This window comes from Daktulosphaira vitifoliae, unplaced genomic scaffold (genome assembly GCF_025091365.1).
Source record: "Daktulosphaira vitifoliae isolate Bord-2020 unplaced genomic scaffold, ASM2509136v1 Scaffold_2, whole genome shotgun sequence".
NCBI lineage: Eukaryota > Metazoa > Arthropoda > Insecta > Hemiptera > Phylloxeridae > Daktulosphaira > Daktulosphaira vitifoliae.
Window position 1 is genome coordinate 39,760,997 of NW_026099573.1, and position 23,965 is coordinate 39,784,961.

Genomic DNA, 23,965 nt, shown 5'->3' on the forward strand with positions numbered 1-23,965 from the left:
TTCTCATAGGATTATTCAAAAATGAACGTTCATCGTTTCCACCAAACCTATAGTTTATACCAGTCTACAAATAGAAGTTTGAGACTACTGATATAATTATCTTATAGACACATATATGTAATGGCCCTTGTTCTGTGCCCATGATTTCAAGACAAAAATTAGCAAAAAACGCAAAACTATAGACAATATATGTGCAAGTCCTCAAACTATAATTTTAGGGGAAATTCAATCATTTAGCAATACTCATTTTACGACAACGGATATATTCGGCAAAACATTTATCGCGCTAAACGACTATTATTTCCTACTAATCCACTGTCTTTAAGTGAATTACATGTAATTATTGATTATGTAGAAATATTAACCACGCGCAGAGAGCACAGCGATATTGAGAAAAAAATTATTATTTATTTTTGTGATATAAACCTCAAATTTCTTTGTAATTCAAAATCAATTTATGTCGACGGAACATGTATTTACTGTACAGAGATATACAGAGTGGCCCACCACTCACTGACAACTTAAATAACTTTTGATCCAGTTAATATTTTTAGTTGATTTTTTTTTTTAATAATAGTTATACGTTAGGTCTATAGCTATATCTCAATAATTAATATTTTTACATTTTATTAAAAATATTAATTATTTTTAAATTTTAAATAAAATGTAAAAAAAAAATCTAAGATAGCTATTTTGTAGAGTAGAATTTAAGAAAAATTTTAGTAAAAAAATATCTTATTAATATTCAGTAGTAAATATTCTGTAGCGTTTTGAAGTTTGTAAAAATTTGAATTTTCATGTACTATTTTACGGTTATAAACATTGAAATACGTATTGAGAAAAGGACAGAAGAAAACGCTATCTTTTCATGATTACTGTGTATACATATGATGATAGTGTGTATACATTACAAACTTGGCATAAATACCATGAAAAGAAATTAGATAAGGCAATTATTACTTATCACTCTCATTCAAAAGTATATTGAAAAGATAGCGTTTTCTTCTGTCCTTTTCTCAATACGTATTTCAATGTTTAATACCGTAAAATAGTACATGAAAATTCAAATTTTCACAAACTTCAAAACGCTACAGAATATTTACTACTGAATATTAATAAGATATTTTTTTACTAAAATTTTTCTTAAATTCTACTCTACAAAATAGCTATCTTAGATTTTTTTTTTACATTTTATTTAAAATTTAAAAATAATTAATATTTTTAATAAAATGTAAAAAAATTAATTATTGAGATATAGCTATAGACCTAACGTCTAACTAATGTTTAAAAAAAAAATCAGCTAAAAATATTAACTGGATCAAAAGTTATTTAAATTGTCAGTGAGTGGTGGGCCACCCTGTATAAACAGTTGCTACTTTTATGTTTATTAAAAAATAAATTTATAACAACTTTTGAATTTATGAAATATAAATCCACTAAAAACAATTTATTATTGTATCCTGAAAATATGACTGCCAATTTCGAAGTTTTTATTTAATTGTGTGACTATTAGTTAATATAATTGGTTGTAGATTTCACTTAACCCACAGTTGATACAGAAAACTTCATTGTTTGAGTAACGCTTGTAAAATATGGAAAAAAGTATAAAATACCAGAAGACGTGTCTCATTGTGTCGTCGATGACTTTATGGTATTAATACCCGAGAGAAAACAGCTTTTATTGAGTATGCTGATTACTTGATTTCTGAGAAAAACAAATATACTCCAAACATTTGGGTATTAATGGATCCCTACTTTGCTCGGATGACACAAATAATTGTTATTCGTTTCACTCACATTTTAATATACAATTTTCTAAGGAGCATCCTTCACTTAATACATTTCAAAAAATTCATTGTAATCATTGAAAACGACGTGACAAGGCTATATTTAGGGGTTGATTAAGGGAAGCAAAAATTCTTAGTGGTGAATTTCATTTGATGGTGACGAATAAAAAATATCCAAAAAATGACTTTTATGCTTATCAATATTATTAAAGGGCGACTCTGAAAAAATTTAGAAAGCCAAATTTTAGTAGCCACTTTATGCAAAAATCTTAAATAAAGACCTGGACGTAACATTGAACTTTCTAAAAAATGAATACCAAAAATTTTGTTATCAAATCAACTCATCACTCGGCCTGTACGCTAAAATCTCCACTGGTTCGTGATGCTCCTGGATAAATAGCTGAGAATTTTCATGAACATAAAAAAAACACACCATTCGAAACACAACTTCACTTTTAGCGACGAAAACAAAATATAATTTTCAAAGAAAATTTTGTAGTTATTAGTACAATATTATTTTAGTCATAAATAGTGTTTTTTAATGTGTTCATACAAAAACACTTATAAAGTATTCTTTAGGAATTAAGTCTTTATGATGACTAGCTTATAAAATTAAAAACTGTTTTAACTAAGTAAAGCATAAATTACGTTTCTTATAAAGTAAAGAAAAAGAGATGCAGTGTAATGAAAAGTGAAATTTTCTTAAGGTACTAATAACTATATATTTTATCATACCTCACAGATATAGTTTTTTTCGGTTAAAAACCATCAGCTACTGTGTAGACTTGACGGTTAATTGGGCAATAAATCAGATCGAGTTCTGTTGTGCATCAGCTATGTAAAACACGAAACTGTCGTTATTCTAAAATTTATTGTCGATTTATTTTTGATACGATGAATGGTTTGTCTTGTGAGCTAAAAATCTGCTTGATAGAGTTTCAATCGAAATCTTAAGAATGTATATTTTTTATTTATTTTTTCAATCGATCATAGTGAGTTTGATTTTTGGCGGAGATGTAGCTCCAAGTGTTGGCACATGATGGGCGGAGAGCGCATTGTCTGTACAAGTTATCCGATACCTTGAATACCGAACAATGCGTTCTAATAATATGATGCGACGTTTGATTGTTTTGTTATGTAGCGAGTCTGACAAATAGGCGGGTTTTTTTCCAAATAATTGTTTAAAAAAAGCATTGAGTCATCTCGTTTACTGTAATCCACGTAGAGAATTTTCAACACAAATGTTTTCAAGTGTCATAATCTTTTCTTTGCATATTTAAATAGAGTGTACATTTGTCGAAAAATATATTCTAGTAATTACGTTAAAAGTATAATACGTGTTATTGAAATTCAATCATTTTTTAAGAGTCGTGTAAATAATGAATGGTTAATTTATCATACTTTTTCCACAATTACCCGTAAATTATCCAAAAATTGTTTTTGAGGTATTAATAAGACAATATATTGTTTAGCAATATTTTAATTTATATTTGATCTGATTAGTAACAATTTCGTATGATAAAAAAAAAAATTGTAATGTCGTTATCAAAGAAATTATATTGTAAAAATAGTATAAACTGAATAATACTCCTCTGGAATGTATGTATACTAATTATTTACTTCGCTATTACTATTATTATTTTACTTTCGTTATCGATAGATTAATAATAGAAAACATACAATTAATGGAGGTATAGACGAAGACCTTCTTTTTATTTAGGTAAAGTTTAAACGTAGTATAATTGGGTTTAAATTATTAAGAAATAAGATGATAATTTAATACAACGCGTCAAACCTCAGTGTAGGTATTAGAGCCGAGCTGTGTTTCTTGTTGTCCCTCTTGCACGATCAGTATTATTGATCGTATTATCTTTAAATGACCAGTATTACAAAGTAATAATTTTACACTTAATCGAACATTCGTTTTTTTGGAAACTTTTAAAGATTTTTAATTTTTGCCAAGTAAAAATTCAATTATAACATGCAATTAATAATTTTTTTTATATTCCTTAAAGATTCAAAACATGATCTGTTAATCATATATATTAATTTTTTTAGTCTCGAATAAAGACATATTTATATCTTTTAAACGAGGTTTAGCTTTCAGATTCAAAAGATTTCAATAATTATTTCCAAATCAACATGAATAACTGTTAATAATGGTAGCACTGATAATTACAAAAAAAAAATATGCCAGAAAAATGTCTACAAATGAGGGTCTACCTATTACATTAGTAACTGAGCGGACTTTTGAGGACATAAAATTATGTTGAATTATTTCACCATTGACTACAAGTTTAATTGTATTGTAAACATGCCAAGTACGCTAAAAAACTGCATGGTAAAATCAACAATTTTTTTTATCAATATGGACGTGTATCTATAAAAATAATTTTGTTAAATAAATAGGATTTTTTTTATTAGTTGTTCATTTTTTGTCAATTTAACAAAATATTTGTTAATTTGGTCAATTTTTTTATTCTTCTAACAAAAATAATGGTTACATAAATGGAAAAACTATGATTCATAAAACAAAATTTTCATTGTATGTATTTTCATAGTATATTTGTTGATTTTACCTGTAGATTTTTCTCAGTGCAATAACAACTATTTTTATAGATCATATTCAGGCTAATAAAACAAATATTGTTTAGTTAAATTTATATATTTTGTAAAATAATTAAAAATATAGTTATTTTAATAAGTTTGACCACTGTAACGAATTTCGTCGCAAGATGAATAAAATAAATCAATGTCATTGATGTTATTATAAGAAACTAACAAACTATCAATAGATGTTAAGTAGTCGTAAAGAGTTGTATGTTTAGAAGTGTTAAAAACTGAATGGCTTCTAAAATTAAAAGTTGGAATAACAAAATTAATTAAACCTAAAAGTTGGCTGTCATCAATAATTGATGACTATAGTTTAATTATTAAACTATAAATTAATTTGCAGATGTCAGTAACATTGAGGGAAATATGCCTAGAACCGAATAAATGGATATTATTAAAGATTGAAAGTTATTGGAGGTGACAATTTAAGATTTAAATAGCTTAAAAATTTATATTTAACTCATTCAATTTATAAACTACGAACATTTTGGAAAAGATTTCAAATTAATTGTTGAACCGTATTCAAGCAATGACTGCACCAATACCATATATACTTTTACAGATTTGATGTGAGTTTTGCGTATTCCTTATAATAAAACCAGGCGTTTGGGACAGTTTAAAATTGTCGTTTGAGTGTGTTCGGCAAATGAGAGAGTACTTAAAAAAGTTACTCCGAGGTCTTTAATTGAACTAATTGGTATGAACAAAGATTAGAGAAATAATAAATTGAATAGGATTGAGCTTTAGCGAAAATGTACTAATCAACATTCAGTGTAAGGCAATTGTAAAAGCATCAAAATCAAATTATTTAAATAATTCTGTAAATGGAAACAGTCGGCCTCGAAGTGAATAACATGAAATAATTTCAAGTCATCAGCGAAAAGACTTAAGTTTGAACCATTAAAACTAAACAAATATCATTCATAAATAAATCAAATAGCACTGGAGAAATATGCCTTCCTTGATAATCTGATGGTACAGATATTTTGTTACATGAAAAATTGTTGATTTTAACAATCTGTAATGTATTGTAAATGTAAGTCAGCTTAAACAAGATCTACTAATATTCATAAGCTTTAAATTTTTAATTAAAATTCCGTGATTAACTGAAACAAAAACATTACTTATAATCGATATAAATCTACTACTTGATATTTTTTCAAACATATTGATTAAAAAATTACTATAAGACATTAAAATGGTCATTATTAATTCACGTGAATAAAAACTGTGCTTTGGAGCATGAGATAATTGAAAAAATAAATATTAGATTTGGAAAGAATAATTGATTCAACATGTTTAGGGATAGCTGATACAAGGCTATAATTTTTAATAACACACTTACATGTCCTTGTATGTGTACACACACAAGGACCAGAACTTTCAATTTAAAATAATATTTACTAAATATTCTAAGAGAAAAAATTAATTCACATTTACCCCTATTCACCCTAATTGAGGTTCAGATACATAATTTAAACAAAGACATAACTCCTTACATTGATGCCGATGATTAGAAATATATATATAATCGATGTTATATTTTGAGTTTTGGTATTAAATATGTGCAGTTTTTTCTTTTGTTAATCTACATAGTGTATTATTAAACCAAATGAGATAGTGTTTAACTTTGGTGCGTAAACTTTAGGCACGTACTTAAAAAATAAATTATATATTATTATATTAAAATTACATATAATAAGATTAACATTAATATTGCTACTAGAAAAAATGTGTGTCCGATTAATTTTATTAAATTCGAATGATAATGGCTTGAAATAAATAATATAAACATTGAATTACTTATTTGAAAGGACAGTAATTAATGTAAATTAAAAAATTGACATTTGTGTATTTATATAAAATGAGATAGTTAAAACTTAATGAGTTTGAAATGAGTGTGTTGTTATTTTAAAACAATAATTTGGCCATAACATCATGAAGTTTATCTAAGGGCAAAACATGGATTTTTTTCTCTTTTTACAAGTAGAATAAATAATTTAAAAAATATAAAACTATGGGTGAACAACCCTTACAGTGGCCTCTGCTGACACAAGCATAATTTTTTACAGTGAGCAAATCTCATAATCTAATCGCTGCTGTTAATGTCGAGTGCCTCTATCTTTAAAAGACACTGAGTCTAACTGTGATTAAATAATACCTCCAAGTGGGTTTATAATCGAATGACTAATTTTAGAAAAAAGTAAAAAGTCAGGGCCAATTCATTATAAAATCATTACACACACAAATGTATAGTGCAACATATAAAATATGTACTACAATGCATACACGGCAACATGTGTATACACTAAATAGTAAGAAAGATCATAATGTGATCTTCACAGACAATATTATTGTCTGTATATCTGTGTGTATATTGAAATACCTGCCTTTAAACGTGCGTACAAGAGTGGCGATTTCCTTCACGTGGGGTACTATTATACACATACACTGTTCATACTGTATGGGTATTAGTGTGTCGGTAAATATTATGTTATTAAAGACGTGTGTCTCATGCTTTTTCAAGGCGTATCTACAAATATATATATATTTATCTAACAACCAAAAGAAACGGAGAGCTTGAGGTGTAGTTACCAGGTACCTAGTGGCGGCGCACCAATGTTGAATAAAAACCGTTTTTCTTCGTGACTAGAATATTATGTCGTATACTTTGTATTACTATTCTCTGAATAAACCCACAAACGACAATCATGCGGAATTTTTTTAGATGCTACTAGAGCAATAGACGTTAGTTTCTTATTTTGCTGAAAATATTAGTGTGTTGAATATAAAGACCCTGGGTAAACTTTAGACTGTTACGGGTTATTTAGGAGGGGTTGGGTTGGGTATTATCTTCTCTGAACACACCAAGAAAAAACCAGAAATCTTAATTATAAATTTATTATAGTTTTTATATTTTATTATTCAACGTCGGACAACTAAGTTGAAGTATTGAATCAAATTAATTATAGTTTATACAATAATCATTATTTATGATTGATTAAAAAATTCAATCGAACAAAATATAATATATTTTGTAAGATTAACGAATTTAAATTTAATTCTATTATTTAAAAATACTTTTAATGAAATATTTTATTGTACTATAAATATTTATTATTGTAATATTTCGATAAAAATTTTTTCTTAATAATAGAATTTTGAATTTCTACAGTTAAATTTATGCTTAAATACGAATATATTTAAATTTTATATTGCGAAAAATCTATTAAAATAATGTACTCATTGGTAATTACTTACTCAAGATTGATATTCGGCAAGACTTTTACTAATCAAAAATGATGCATTACTTCTTTAGGACACTTAAATAACAATAGTTTAGAATAAAGTAAACCTTACTTAATTAGTATTTTATTCGTTTTAACACTTTAATCTTTTACATATATCCATATGTTACGCTAATTAAAATAATATTTTTTTGTCGTTGATGAACTGCGTTTGCAAACATATCTTACCAGCTGTTTCATCAACCATGTCTCGTATCTATCGAATTTTTGCCCGACTCACATTTTTTATTTGACGATATATTTTCCAATAGAGTTGATAACAATATTACTATATTACCTATTTGTTACAAAATGAATATTTATTTTTAATTTACTATAATCTTTTCCTTTAATGTTAGTGTGTTAGTTTTAAATCATTAGTTTTTATTATTTGTTGTTGTTCTAATTACTTATTTTGTGTTTTTTGTTAGAGCCATATTCTAATAATAATTATATTACTGGTAATACGATTACAAATAAAACGAAAACATGACTGTGATCGAGAGGAAATAATGTTAACAGTTATTATTGTACCATTAATTTTTTTTGTAGGAGCTAAATAGTTTACTAAAAAACAATGGCTTCAACAACCAAAACCTTTTTATTTTACTTGTTTGTATTTTTTCAGTAACCTTAGAATTATATTTGTTTTAATCCGACATTCAGCTATGTTTATTAGAATAAATGATTTTTTACTAGAAGGATAGAACCATTACGAGAAAAACTCTCAATAGGCGAATAATAATAGAACAAAAAAATCTTAAGAGGAGATGAAACGGAAACAAAATCATTTATCGTGGTGAATGTTTATTGTTGTGTGGCTGGAGGTTATGATAATTTTATTCATTATATTGCGTATATAATAAAGTACAGACATTACTGTGTGATATCAAATAATAGGTGTTGTGATTAATTAACATCGGAACATTTTACTTAAGTACTGGTTTTAATGTCACCATAAAAGTTATTGTGCAGTTTATTTAAAAGTTTGTTGTCTTTGTTATCTTTATTGTGCGTTTTAAAGATGAACCATACAAGTTAGAAAATACACACAAACTATTAATTTTGTCTGTCTAAAATATGTTTACACATTGAATAGCGTAAAGTTTTCTAAAAAAACGTCCTTTTGACAATGTAATAGGTCTTGAACGATACTTAAATAATATACAGCAGTCTGGATCGTCTCGCGTATCAACGGTCCACTGAACTGTTGACGGCCATTCCGTTAAGTGGTTCGATCCTAAAATGGAAACCCAACTGAAGGAATGCTGCAGAAGCACGTGTATGTGTATGCGAGTGCTTACGGATTTGTGTTAGACACAAGTCTCTTAGAAAATCCTTAGCGACGACGCAAAATACTTAATACCCGTCTAGTTTGTATTTTTAAAATTGATCGACCATTAGTAATGAGTCCGTGACTTAAGAAGTTGTAACTCCCGTACGTTAATTAACAAACCTGCCATATGGTTCCACCGCGAGCATTTGAAACGGGCTGAAGATATCAGGCTTAAAATTGAAACCAATCATAAAAATACAGTAAATTTTAATAAACTAGTTTATACACAAGAAATATTTATGCAATTAAAAAAAATTATAGTGAAAAGAAACAAAAATCAATAGAATAAACGATAAGTAAAATAAACAAGTTTTTATCTCACTAAATATTTGTTTGAGTAGTTCTCATGAAGACGAGCGAAAGAGTCCAAAAAAAAAAAAAAAATTTAAAGAAGAAATAACTGATTGGATTTAAGATTACCGTATAAAAAGACTTTGCGTGTGTCATGTTCGACCTTCAAAATTAATGATGTCTGGTGTGAGTAGGTATAATACGATTGAACAGCGTTTTTATTGTGCATCCTAATACACCTAAATACAATGATATTAATATGTTGGTGTATCAACTCAACTGCTGATAAATATCGGTGATGTTATCACGTTTTCGGAGATTTGGTGAATTTGCCTTACACAAAAAAAGTAGTAGACTCAACAACCAAACCGTGTAGTCCCTACGTGTCCTCGGTATTCTATAGGAACAAGGGAGTATGTCGTACACGGTTTTTAACGGTGCCTTTGTAATAAGTGTATTATCATATTGTAATAAAATAGACTTGTTGGCGCACACGACAGGTATATACCTATCTCATCGCCACAGGAAAGGTCGTGTATGTTTCCTGGGTACGTTGTAAGGGTACAATACTATGACACCGTCGCATTGTGATGGTTCGGAAAAAAAGACAAAAAAGTGATCCTTCCTGTGAAGGTTGACGCATCTTGGTCAATATTCAGTAGACTTCGTGGCGAGCATATAGACATACTGGAGGTATTTTGTTTTAAGTCTTATAATTATTTGAATTTATTCTTTAAAAAATATATTTTTTCGTTAAGTGTAAATAGATTCATCTCAATATATTTAAATGTAATAAGTTTTGTGATGTGTTCAAATATAGCTTGAATGATTTAAATAATATTTCTTTTTATTTACTAATACTTGTTTTTAAATTTTGTTATCGTACACATTTCTCATTTTATAAAAATGACATTAAGTTATTGTTTAGAAGAATCATTTACGGAGAAACATCTGAGAATTTTGCGTTACTTTACTATAATGTGGTTTTATAATTAATATTATTATTATTAATATATTAATATTAATATTATTATTCATTTAAGAACCCATGGTGCCACCTGACTTTACCCCTAAATCGAGTGACATTAGAGTGGCCCTTACAACTGTATAACTGTAAAGCTGTTCTCTCTAGTACGAGTTTTTTAGTTGAAAGAATGTTAAAAATAAAAATAATAGAATTAACTATAATATAAAATAGATAAATTCATTTTTAGATTATTAAATTTTGTTTGGTTTGATCTATGAACATGAAAGAATGTCAACCACCCCGTGTAAATTAAACAGTACACTCTAATATAATATTAAATATTGTATTAGAGTATACTATGAAATTCGTAAAACATTAATTTGAAAAGATATTTTAGAGTATAAACCCATACAAATTTCTAAATTACACTAATATGTGTAAAATTGCCTTGGAGACTTTTAAACTGCAGGGGTCTATAATATTACTTTATCAATTTTAACGTTTGTTACGACATGTAAATATATCCATAAAACAGTATTTCTTCTTCAAAAAAAAAGTCGTATAAAACAAGCTTTTAAATCAACATTTTGCATAGACGTTAAAAAAACAATTGTAAGATATTAATAAGACGTTTCAAATACCAAAATGTTAAATAATATTTATATTTCCCAACTAAAGAATAGATTAAAGAATTATTTAATCGTAATTAACGTTTCCATGGTGTACTAATAATATATTAATCAAATGTTTATTATACACTAGTTAGATTTTATAAAATTACCCAAAATGACTATAGCGAAGTTTTTATATATCTAATTTTATCTACTTTATTAAATCTGATTTTAGGAGTAATGGTCGGACAATAACGTTGTTGTCCATGAGAAAATGGGAATAATTTTGTAACACAACAATGTTCAAAGTTTAAGCGTTGTGCGGGCGTGGGAGACTTTAATAGCGTATTCATCATTGTAGTATATACGAAATGAACCTCTCGGGACGTGTATAAGTCATAACATACTACGTTATTTATCATACATTAAACAGTTCTAAAAAAATCGTTTGCTTCCAAAAGCAATGTTTTTGTACAGTCAAAATAAATAGCGTACACCATGTGCTCACCTGATTGTCCTATTATCAACACGGATAAAAGCACCACCAACCGCCCGACAAATGAACCATTGGCAAATACTGTTCCTGATATCCTTTTCTCCATCGTCCACTAAAAAACTCCCTTTTGCGTAACCAGTGCACGTTACTGGCGCGAAAACGCTACCGAACCGCTGTCGACGGGTTGTTATTATGCGGTCATTGCACTCGACCGGGTTCGCTACCGCCTTTTGCACAAAATCGCCCAATACCCGTACAACGTTTTTCGCTGAACTCTGTATTTATGAAAATGATTTAAATAGCAAAACAACAATGTTATACGGTAGTAATGTTTTTCGCGATTACACGAACTGTTCCGAAAGAAACGCAGTCGGAGTGGTGCACGTTGATGTGTTATCGCGCCGTTGTCGTCGCGTACACTGCCGAGTGCCGGTGGTGCGCGCGTATACTGATCTGCAGTGAGGCCGTCGTTGGAAGCTGTTGGTCATGGCAGAGTGGTGGTGCTAAGGCGGCGGTGGCAGGGAGAGAATGCGTGACAGAGAGATGAACCTGAAATAGTTGTTGTCCGGACGGTGCTGCACCGCCTGGTCAGAGAGCAGTAGTGGAGGGACGGCCGTCCCAGCAGCCTCTGGTTTATCTTTAGTCGGCCATCGTCACAGGCCTACGATGTCCCGATCACCCGTGTGAACACTACCACTGACTTGGTCATTATCGTATATCATCACCGTCAACATCATGTCATTGTAACTGTACCCTTTTTCATAAGTTATACAACAGAATTAAAAAAATCGAGAAATGTCTTAAATTAAGAGAATTCTCTATTTCTTCGTTTTAATAAATTTGGTGTGTTTGAACAGTAAAATTAAGAAAAATTTCGTATGAAAAACGTGATCTATTGATTGATATTAATGAATTCTTTATCACTATTAAAAAATTATACGTAAATATTTTATGTTCGTACTACTAGTGTATTCACATAAAACTGACGGGAATATAATCCCCTCCCCTTTTGGCCGTAAAATTAATAAATTATATATATTTGTCGATTAAAAATATATTCAGTTATGTATGAATAAATACATTGCATTTTTGGTGCTCATAAGTTTAGGTGATGATAAAATAAAAAAATAATTATCTAAAATTTTTAAATAATAATCGCTCTTATTACAAAAATTTTGCAGTCTTTGATAGTTAACACTTTAACAAACTATGGATTAAATCATTCAATTTTCGAAATATATAAAAAGTAAGACTCTTCAAAATAAAAGTTTTATACTATTTTTAAATAAAAACATAAATTGTTGAAAATTATTATCATTTTTACATTTTATATTATTAATAGGTAGGTCTAGAATTCATTATTTTAAAATTAATATCGAGAGTCTAATATAAAATTTCCATGGTATTCAATATTAAAGATAGTATTTATGTATTTAGAAGTGTTTAATAATGCGGCAAATCTCAACTTTTTAGTAAATAATTTCAAAATTGAAATTTCAAAAAATCACATTTATATACATTAATCTAGGTATGGATATAAGAAGATTTGAAGGAAGATAATTCTAGTCCTTGAGCTTTAAGCCCTTAATTTACATCACACGAACAAAATAAAAGGTCATAATAAAAAAAAAATTGGTATTGAAAGGTTTTTAATTAACCTAAACCCGGGCTGTGTGTATTCGTGGAGTCCATACAGACAATTTTATATTATGGCCGAATAAATAAATAAAATATTCATCCAAAATTTATAACTTAAACTCCTTCGTAAAATAAAGAAAATTAAAAAAATTGGAATTTACTATAAAAGGAAGATAGAAAATAAAATAATTAATTGTATTAAATAGGTTATAGACATTTTTTATTTGCAATTAATACACATTACGTGGTGTATAGTTATGATGTGATATCGTAATATCATAACTATATAATATGATTATCAACTGAAACCTGATTGATTTCATGTATTTTGTCAAGAAGATGATTTAATAAATCTCCTAAGGTTTGATCTTCTCTTTTGATAATTTCGACTATTTTTTTGTTAATTTCCTCTTTTATAACAAGAGCTTCTTTGGCAATAGAAATGTCTTCCTTCAACTGTATATTTCGATTAAAATCTTTAACCTTAAATATAAATGAAAATTTCATTTAGCGTCATGTCAAAGTTCCTAATTAGCTAATTATATTTTTTTAGTTATTTTGGAAATATATATCCTACTGCCTTGAATATTTTTAATTTAAATAGAATATAAAAACCACTTAAAATTTAGATATGCTATTCAATTTTTTTTAAATTTAAAATCAATACTAAAATATTAAATTGAATTAAAATAAAAATCGTATACATGCTATATTTTGTGTTATTAAAAAATTATTAAAAAAGTACCACGTACCATGTATATATTTATTTTTAAAATGTTTAGAAACGTAATAACGGGGGTAAAGGAAAAATAAAGTAATGTAATTACTCAAACAATCAAGGCTTGACAATTTAATCTTTTTTTAGAACTTGTGAAGTAACCAGTGATTTTTAAAAATAGTAAATACACTTTAATTTAAGTTGGCTAGCAAAATGCATGTAAAAAGTAATTTTTACTCTTTTTGAAAAACAAATATAATCTTCATATATCTACTATGAAAATAAGGTGAAAATAAGGTTTGTAAAAAACATGTTTAAAAAAATGTTTAGAACAAAATAAGTAAACAGTGTCAAATGTACCATAAAATCAATGTAAACTTTGAAATTTTTAGTCTTTTAAACATTGTGTGTTTAAAACTTAACAGTCCTGGTTAAAATAATCCAAGAATTTGATATATAATTATTGGACTTAAACTCAGGCTACTAATAGTTTATTTATTTTTTCATATTTTTAAACGCTCACATAAAATTAAAACACTATAACATACTATCCCTATACTTCAAAATTCTAATAAATCAATACTCAGAATGGGATAAGTAGTAGTGGTAATTATAGTACATTACATAGTCATGTAGTTTTGCGAAATTTCTATACCAAAAGTATGTTATTGAATAATTCAATAACATTATATATAATTATTATTTATATAACCTTTTTATTTAATGTGTTTTCATAAAAATATTTCCATTCCTTGTCATACAACTTTTGTTTCTTTACAAATTCATTAATCGGTAAATTATTTAATAAATCATAAGCCATATTGATAAGAATCTGAGTCAATGAATTTTTATTTTTTAATATCTAAAAAAAAAATATCTATAGAAAAGTACACATAAAATTAATTTGTATAAAATGTCTTACTTCAGAATGTACAGCCAAAGATGTAGCTATTTGAAACATAAAAAAGCAAAATAAAAGTCTTAACGACATGATGGTATTATTCTTTTTGAAATACTAGATTTCAGTAAGCGCAACGTGACCACATTTTATACTAAATAGTTTTCTAAAGGAAGAATATTCTGATGACTTGGTGCTAAAATGTAGTAAATAAGTCATTGTATTTCAAAATACATTTTATCAGCGAAAAATAATAAAAATGTCAACTAGAGTTAATTAATAGTTTATTATCGACTTGATCCTAGACATAATAAAACGTGAAATGTTTTAGAACTTTATCAATAATTGTACAAAAAACTAATTAAAAAGATATCATTGGAAATATTTTTGTCATGGATAAATTAAAGTAAAGGAATTCAAGCAGTATATTGTATCTAATTTTTATAATACAGCTTAACACGAAAGCAATTTTTAATTTGTTATAACTATCATAGCATAAATTATAATGTATACATTTTTATTATATTCATTTATTAAAAGATTGAATGAAATCATTAGCTCAAATAGCTTTGTTAGAGTTGTTAGGATAATTCTATTTTTTTTTATTCTAAAATATTTCCAGGGTGTCATAATTAGGTTTTAATAAAAATGCCGCGATATGATGTATACGTTTCTTATCATAATTAATTAGTCGAAAATAGAAATAATATTGAGAACTATTCTTTTTTACATTTGTTTTAGGTATATGTTTTTTTGATTTAATAAATCATAAAGTATTTTTATGTTGATATCATATAAAGGTGTAAACTTTATTTTTCAAATGACATTATACACAGTTAACTAGTATAATAAACAGATGATCTAATTAAATTATTATAAATAAATCTAATTAAGAAAATTATAGGTCGATAACAACTTTTTGACCAGTATCTTAATAGTTATTAACATTTTATAATGATGGCTAGATATGAGAAACAAGTGTTGTTACTTTTATCAATAGCCATTTCTTGACTTTGCTTTTAGTACCGCCTACTAAACTACCAAAATACTGGTTCAAAAGTTCAAGTTTCCACTTGTATTTTTTTTTTTTTTTAGATCATTACCTATTAAATAATCTGGTTAACTATGTGTGTTGTTATTAAAAAATAAAGTACCTATATATAAGGATGAAAATAAAAAATACTACATGATTGATAAATTTAAAAAAATGAACTTATAAAATCTTACTAAAACTTGATAAAGTAACAATATGAGCACGTGTAGTTAATTTATCAAGTTATCTGTGGGATACTATAAAGATAGTTACTCATTTTTATAATTTGATAATGTTTAATATTTTTCCATAACACGTCTTGAATAGTATGCTTGCTATATATAAATTAAATCATGGATAATGACAGTTTTATCGATAATATGAATACATGTGGTTTAACTAAATAGATAATTTGCAAGTTGGGAAAATTTTGTGTTTCATTGAGTAATTATTCGATTACTACATACATATTAAGGTATATGACGTACTATTAAAAGCTATGCATATTAAATAGTTTATTTTTTAATAATATTTTAGTACAACACGCTACTATTGACATTTAAATAAAATTATTGAATGTGGGCTTAGAATATTGTTTTAAAATACAGTAAAAAATAATATATTTACCGACTGGACATCCAATAGTAGATAATAGCAGATCATGAACTCGTGATATAGTGTAGTCTAGTGTATTTATTCATAAGTAACAAACATTTTTGATTGAAAAGTATTGCATCAAATCCTTTAAATTTTTATACGCGTTAAAGGGAACCACTAATCAGGATATAATTAAGGAAATAGGAGTAAATTACTTTTGGAATAATCCACCAATTTGTTAAAGTTAAACACTATCTACAGATTTTCACCGAAGCGTTTTTCATTATAGTGATTTTAATCTCTGTCAGATATCAAATATACTTGTCCCAAGTATGCCACGTCCATACTGTGCCGCGGATCCCACTGTGCTACCGTTTTTTAATATAATAATTATTATAAGAGTATTCACTCGAAACTATTTGAGTGACTTATATTAAAAGAATTACTTTGTATTTCTTTACTTACATTTATCAAAAGATATTGGTAGTTAGAACATTTGTTTTGGAATGAACAGTCATTTCCTTTTATATACATACTGGAGTGACATTAAAAGTTGCGAAAATTCTCCTTTAAAAAATCTATTTATTGAAATAGAAAATTATGTTAATATGACAAATAGTGATTTAATACCAAATAACATTTTTTGTGGAACTTTGTTTACATATAGAAAACAAGGTGTTGGGACAAATTTATTTTTAACAGAAAGTAAATAAAATAAATTTTAATTCAACATATATTTAATGTCCTGAGTATTTCCTGACTTTTTTTAAATGTTAAGTTGAAAATATTTACTTTCTATACATATGATTTAAGTTTTGAATTCTCTCTGTATAGGAGGTTGAATAAAATCTTTAATTTAGTTAAAAAAAAATTATATTAGATGAAAAGAACATGTATAAAATAGTTATAAATAAACGTTTATAACAATCCATCACTATAACCTCCCTTTTGTATGGTATTTTAAATTATAGTAAAAAAAGTATGTCGGTAAACAAATATGTATTTTTACGAATATGTAAATGGTATTTACAAAATAAAATTAATTTGATATATACATTTTTCAGCAAATTATGATGGTTTAACATATGAAAATAACAACACGATAAATGATGAACTTTTACAAAAATATAGCATTTTTTAAAAATTACGACAGCTATTTATTCATAGAGATTATCGGGAAAAATATTTTTTAAAGTATGCAACAAATTTATTACTTTTTGAATTAAAATTATCATGCCATATTATAAAATATCAATTTGATAATACTTTTAATTACTATAATAAATATTTATTCATTTATTATACAAAGCGTGTTCAGATAATAACGGGAATTTTTGTCTTTTAAAAAAAATATTTATTTATTCGTCTATATTAATGTTGTCTCCTTCGAAAAAGTACTCATTAGATATTATGCACTTGTGCCAACGATTCTACAATTTTCGAAACACTTCTCATACTCGATCTTTGGAATAGCCTTCAGGTCTTTTTAATATCATTTATGCTTGTAAAACGATGGCCCTTTAAGGTTCTCTTTATTTTTGAAGATAGACAAAAGTCATAATAAACGCTTCGATGTTAATCTGTAGATAGTCTTTAATTTTAAGAAATTGATTGATTATTTTAAAAGATAAATTAACTCCTATTTCTATTATTATTCCTAATTGGTAGTTGATTTATAAATATAATTTATGGATAAATATCTATTAAAGCAATTCAGCGTAGTATAATTTAATATTGCAATTTTTTCGAAGAATTTATAAAAACTTATAAAGTTGTTATTACTTTTATGGCAAACTTGTATAAAAATTGAAGGGCTTGACACAGAACTTTTTTGATAATAATTTGTTGTTAATTATGAATAAATGGTCTGCAAAAAATTTTCACCAGAGTAAAAAAGATACTTTTATTATTTAATTGTTCGTGGTAATTTCAAATCAGAAATTATATGTTTTCCATCACTAATAATTTTTGATATTATTACTAATTAGTTAAAACTATAGGATATAACTATGAGGAAAATAGTTCTAAATATTTCAACTGTATAATCTATTTAAACACCAAGAATTAAATAGAACCTATTTTTTTGGTATTTTAAATATTTTTTGGTACTTTATTGGAAAATTTTGAAAATTGTTTTTACACTATATAAACAAAAATATGATACTATTAAGACGTTTAGTAGTTTTGAGATTGTGTATATTAATAAAATATTATTGTATTAAATAAAATAACTAAATCATATTAAGTATATGTTTATTTACTGACAAACATCTAATATATATTTACACGAACTCTATAATAAATTTATTTGTATCCGACTTTCCCTTATACACTATAAATAACCGATCTGTTGGTGATGAATTATTAAACGTGTTTATATCTTCTTCATTGAGCGAAACCGATTTTGGCAAATAAATGAAAAATTCTTCCTTAGTTTTTTTCAAAGATGTTTTCCCTAAACGAACAATTAAAATATTTATAAAAACTTCAAATAGAGTATTTTGATTGTTTTTTATTACCTGAATTAATAAATACACCTGTATCTTGAACTTTACATCGCACTGCTAATCCATATTTTGTCTCCGTTTTGATCATTTCGAGTATTTCAAATTTTTCGTTTATAACTAATTCACCAATTGATTTGTATGATTTATTTTGATTATATTGATTACTTAAATTCTGCTTCAATGATTCCATTTTGATAATAATTTTATTAAATATGAAATATTATAATGTATACATTTAATTGGTTTTCAAGAAATCATATAAAATAGTATTTATAAACGCTTAAGCATCTTTTTTTTTTAACAGTTAGCTGATATGACCTATAACATTGAAGAATCTTTAACTATCATCGGTGAATGCTTTACTATACATCACATGATATACGAGGCTGAAAAATATTATGAAAGTGTTGAGTCAAAATTTTGGACCAACGTGAGTCATAAATTATTAGAATATATACAACACAGTATTATACACTGATTATGAGCTCAATCTTTTATATATTCTCTTTATATATTAAATAAAGTCATTAGTGTTATTTATAAAAACGTCTACTAGTCATTTTCATTTACTATAAGTAAATTGTAATTACACTATGCTTAAAAATATATTTAGAAATGTTTTGAAAATATAGAAAATAGAAGTATAAATTGAATGCTATTAGCTACCCCTAATATCCCAAACCCAACGCTACTGTTGTTATTGTACATTATTTTAGATATTACACTAACAATTTTGTATACATAAATAAAGCTATAATAATTAAGAAGTAACATCTTCTTACTAAGTTTATATATTTAATGATGTTATTGTTTTATTTACGATGTCTATAATTATTAAAACATTTTGATTTACCTATAAAAAGAACAGATAAAATATTGATGAATATTATCGAACAGATCAGATCTCAAGAAAAAGCAGAAGTAACCACTCTATTGAACGTCGAAGAGAACGCATTTAATATTTCAAAAAGTTAAAAACGAAAATGGGTTCGGCAATATTTGATGTACAGTATGTGCTAGACTCGCATGGTGAGTATACTATGAAAGAATTGTTCATAGTCGATTCGGATGAATTCGTTGCTCAAACATGGATATTTAAAAGTTCACCGATACAAAATGCTAATGGAATGGTATTACCATCGAATACTGTTGTGATACCGTTCATCATTTTAATTTAATATTATTCGTAATGTGTATCACAAAATAAAACAATTGTCTTAAATTGATATCATAGCATAATCACTAATGTAAATAATACAATGTATGTATTTGTTCAGTTTAAGATTAATATCTGTATCATAAATGTAAACACTGTAAATTAATCTACAAGGACAATGTATTAAGTAACAGTATCCCGAAGTAAAATCAAATGTACCATAACCAATGTAACATATTATCTCTGCTTATAATTTTCATTTCAATAAAGATAAGAGCCCTGGTGGTCAATTCTTTTGATGACATATATAGATCATAGATTTCATATAAAAAACCATAAAACCTATACAACTCTCTCTCATTTTCCACCTTTCAATTCAAGAATCAATTGACCATCAGGCTCAAAATATTCAAAACTTGTCTGTCTTGTTCATTCGATTCCTAAGGAAACAATCATAAAGAAAGTGATACATTGTCATCCCAATAATTTAGGAATTATTTGATCCGAGAAGAGAATGACAAAACAATAATAATCAACCTATCTTTTCTCATTCAAATTTATTAACTGGTTTCTCAGGAGAATTATTAAATGCGTTCGAAGTGCTTGACCTAAGATCGTACCTACGCATTTTCTTATTACGTTTCATAGTTTGCCGACCTAAGCTCGTGCCCTTGAAACGTAAGACTATTCAAATGATTTACCAAATTTTACAAATTTAATACATATATTATATTTTAATACTCATCATAACCCTTTTATCTGATTGTATTGTCATTCTCAAAAACCCTCTGACTCCACGACCCCAATAAAATTAAACAAACTGAATTATAGTAACCGAAAGTAAGATAATTAAATTTATTCAAGTGCTCGAAAATACAAAATAATTAATCAACACACCCAACATAATTTTACTCTTTTATCACATTATTAAAATCTTATTTTTGTCTCACTATAATACCGGCGAGTTATGGTCAAGTAAATGAGGATAAAATTCGTCCAATATTAAACTCCATGAATTACAAATTTATTCATATAAAAGGAATACAGAAATAAGAACTACTGGAAAAACTTATATCAAAACCCTGCATTGTAAACAATTTAGAAACTCTAGATTGTCCTCAAGGCCATCTTTAACGGGAGTAAGGGAGGGGGAAATTGCCTCGGGGCAGCATATTTTATGGTGTTTGAGGGGGCGGTAATTTTTTTAGGATTAACATAAAATTAAATATATAATTATAAATTTTTCTGTGTGAATACATACATAACTATAAAACATATTGTTTCGTTTATAAATACCACGAAATTTCCGCTGTCAACCGCTTCATGTCAAAAGGCGATAAGAATTAAGAACGTGTAATGTTATCGTATAAACTATTTTTGTTATTACTGTACGTATTTTCCTCGAAAATAGTCCCCGGCTACATACTTATCTCGGCAGTCGGCAAATTGCACTGTTTGATGTGCAAACATCTTTTCTGTTTCACAAGTTTTTTTTTTTGTCAGTTAAAATATTATTTTGACAACAAGTGTTTTAAGACTTTATCGTATGCGGCATTCGTTAATAGTTAATAGTTTAATGTTTGTCCATAGTTAAGTATATTTTAATGTGTATGTTTTGTTTTTTATATTAATTATTGTAATAACAACCTTGTTTGGCTTAAATGCATTTTACCACCCCATCGAGTTTTTTCAAAATTTTTTTTTTTAATTAATTCAGTTTTTTATATTGACTAAGAATGTATAAAAAATTTTTGTCGGCGAAGTTTAGTTTAAAAGTTATGAGCTTTCAAAGTTTTCAACCATCATTGAAAAATTTTGTTATATACTGCTGTTATTTTTGTTTTTTTGCATTAATTCATTAGAAAAAGTATTCTCGATGATGTAGTAATCGAATTTTATTTAATTATACTAAAAAAAATATTTATATGTGTGTAAGTACTTAAATAAAATTTTTGTCGGCGAAGTTTAGTTTAAAAGTTATGAGCTTTCAAAGTTTTCAACCATCATTGAAAAATTTTGTTATATACTGCTGTTATTTTTGTTTTTTTGCATTAATTCATTAGAAAAAGTATTCTCGATGATGTAGTAATCGAATTTTATTTAATTATACTAAAAAAAATATTTATATGTGTGTAAGTACTTAAATAAAAAAATTTACGTCGTGCCGCGCAATTCAAGCTGTTGCTGAAATGGTATTGCTGATACATTTTATAGATGTAGTATCAGTTTCAATTCTAACTATTTATAAAATTTTTTGCATTTTTTAAATTATGATAATGCATTTTTATATTTAACAGTTGATAACAAAGATCATGCATGATACACTGTTTTAATTTCAAACAGTTTAATTTTTTTTCTATTTAAGTTATTTTTTTCTCACTATGAACCGATGGATGTATGATGGAAATTTGTACAAATATCATTGTGGTTTAAATGTAAATATTCGGGATAAACCTAATAGTCATTTAGAATCGAGTAACACGCAATTTGTCATGTGTCGTAAAGATTATACTGATCCAACGCGTTGTCGATACTTTAAATACATGGCTGAAGATTATCACAACTGTAATTGTCATACCCAAGTATCATTATGCATTACTAGTTTAGGAAGTAATAAGGACAGACCGTATTACTGCTGTGCAAAACCTCGCACGAACCCACAAAGGTGCAATTATTTTAAATGGTATCAAGATGAATACTAAAATTTCAATATCTAATGTAATAGTATTTTTTTTTGTTTTCAACAAGTGTTAATTGGTATACATAATATACTGTTAAAACTTTTATTTTATTGAATTAAGAATTCTAAGTAAAACACCACATCGTGGTTTTTTTTTTTGCTGAACTTGAATTAATTGAGTTTCTTGTTATTACCTAATCACTTATATAAAATTATATGAAAAACCCATTATTATTTCGTATTGCATAATTTTGATGTGCGTAGTTTTTGTGATGTTTTGTGTTGGTAACTACTAATTTAATGATACGTTGTAAACTTGTAATTGTTGATAAGAAAAAGTATAGATGTTCGAGTTTGATTAACGTGTGTAACATGCCTTAATAATTAAATTAAATATTGTGTTAATTTGTATTTATTAATAATAAATAATAAAATAATAAAGAACATAAAATTGGCGACGAGGATGGGATCCGTAAGTCAATAAAAAACGCACAGGTAATTGGATCAATAGAGATAAAAAAAAATAAAAGTAAATCACAACATGGCTAAAATAGGTAATATCGAAGAATACAAAATTCAAGATGATTTTGTAAGTTGGGTCGAACGACTAGAATTATTTATGCAAGTAAACAAAATAAAAGAAAATAAAGAAAGTATTTTGCTTACTTTAATTGGTAGCGAGGGTACAAGATATTGAAATCCTTGTGCACACCTAAATTGCCTAAAGATGTAAGTTATGACAAATTAGTAAGTAATATGATAAATTACTTACAACCAAAAGTTTCGGTAGTTGCCGAAAGGTCAAAATTTAGAAATAGCTTACAATCGAGCAATGAGTCAATAACTGAATTTGTGACTAAATTGCAAAAGTTATCTATGTTGTGCGATTCAGTAAATAGAAAATAAGGCTATTGAAATTAATAATATGTTAAGAAATATTGAACCGTTAAGTAACAAAAACATAATATCTTAAAAAAATCATAAACTCCTTCGAGGTACGAATGAAAATATTGAAACGCAAATTAATGACATAAAGCATTTGACACTTCGCCATAAGGTTAAAAGATCATGGGAAGGGGCAGGTAGCGCTATCAAATGGTTATTTGGTAATGTTGACGCAGAGGACGTTAAACGCTATGATAACATGATTAATAAGCTTGATAATGACGAGAAGGACATCCTTAGAATTGTACATGATCAAGTATCCATAATTAAAAGTACTATTTCTAATTTTAATGAATCCGTTACATCTTTTAATGATAAAAAATTGATATTCGATAATAACTTAAGTAAAATTTCTAATGCAATATCTGGACTACAAAATATTTCTACTAATTCTTTAGATTTTGA

The 23,965-nt window shown here is 26.8% G+C and overlaps 2 protein-coding genes across 2 annotated transcripts in view; both read right to left on the minus strand.

Moving 5' to 3' along the window:
* The window catches only part of LOC126899600 (laminin subunit alpha-1), a 75,688-nt gene extending 63,852 nt beyond the window's left edge, over positions 1-11,836 (minus strand). Inside the window, exon 1 of the mRNA XM_050674641.1 lies at positions 11,401-11,836. Coding sequence (XP_050530598.1) covers positions 11,401-11,494 — 94 coding nt within the window. The 5' untranslated portion in view covers positions 11,495-11,836. The remainder of the gene's footprint in view (positions 1-11,400) is intronic.
* Positions 11,837-13,275: 1,439 nt separating this feature from the next.
* Positions 13,276-14,780, minus strand: LOC126899621 (uncharacterized). Its single transcript, XM_050674677.1, has 3 exons — positions 14,667-14,780; positions 14,457-14,606; positions 13,276-13,509 (listed from the first exon to the last, which is right to left on the minus strand). Exons 1-3 carry the CDS (start codon positions 14,733-14,735, stop codon positions 13,309-13,311), a joined length of 420 nt encoding a protein of 139 aa, XP_050530634.1. The 5' UTR covers positions 14,736-14,780; the 3' UTR covers positions 13,276-13,308.
* Between the last annotated feature and the right edge of the window lie 9,185 nt (positions 14,781-23,965).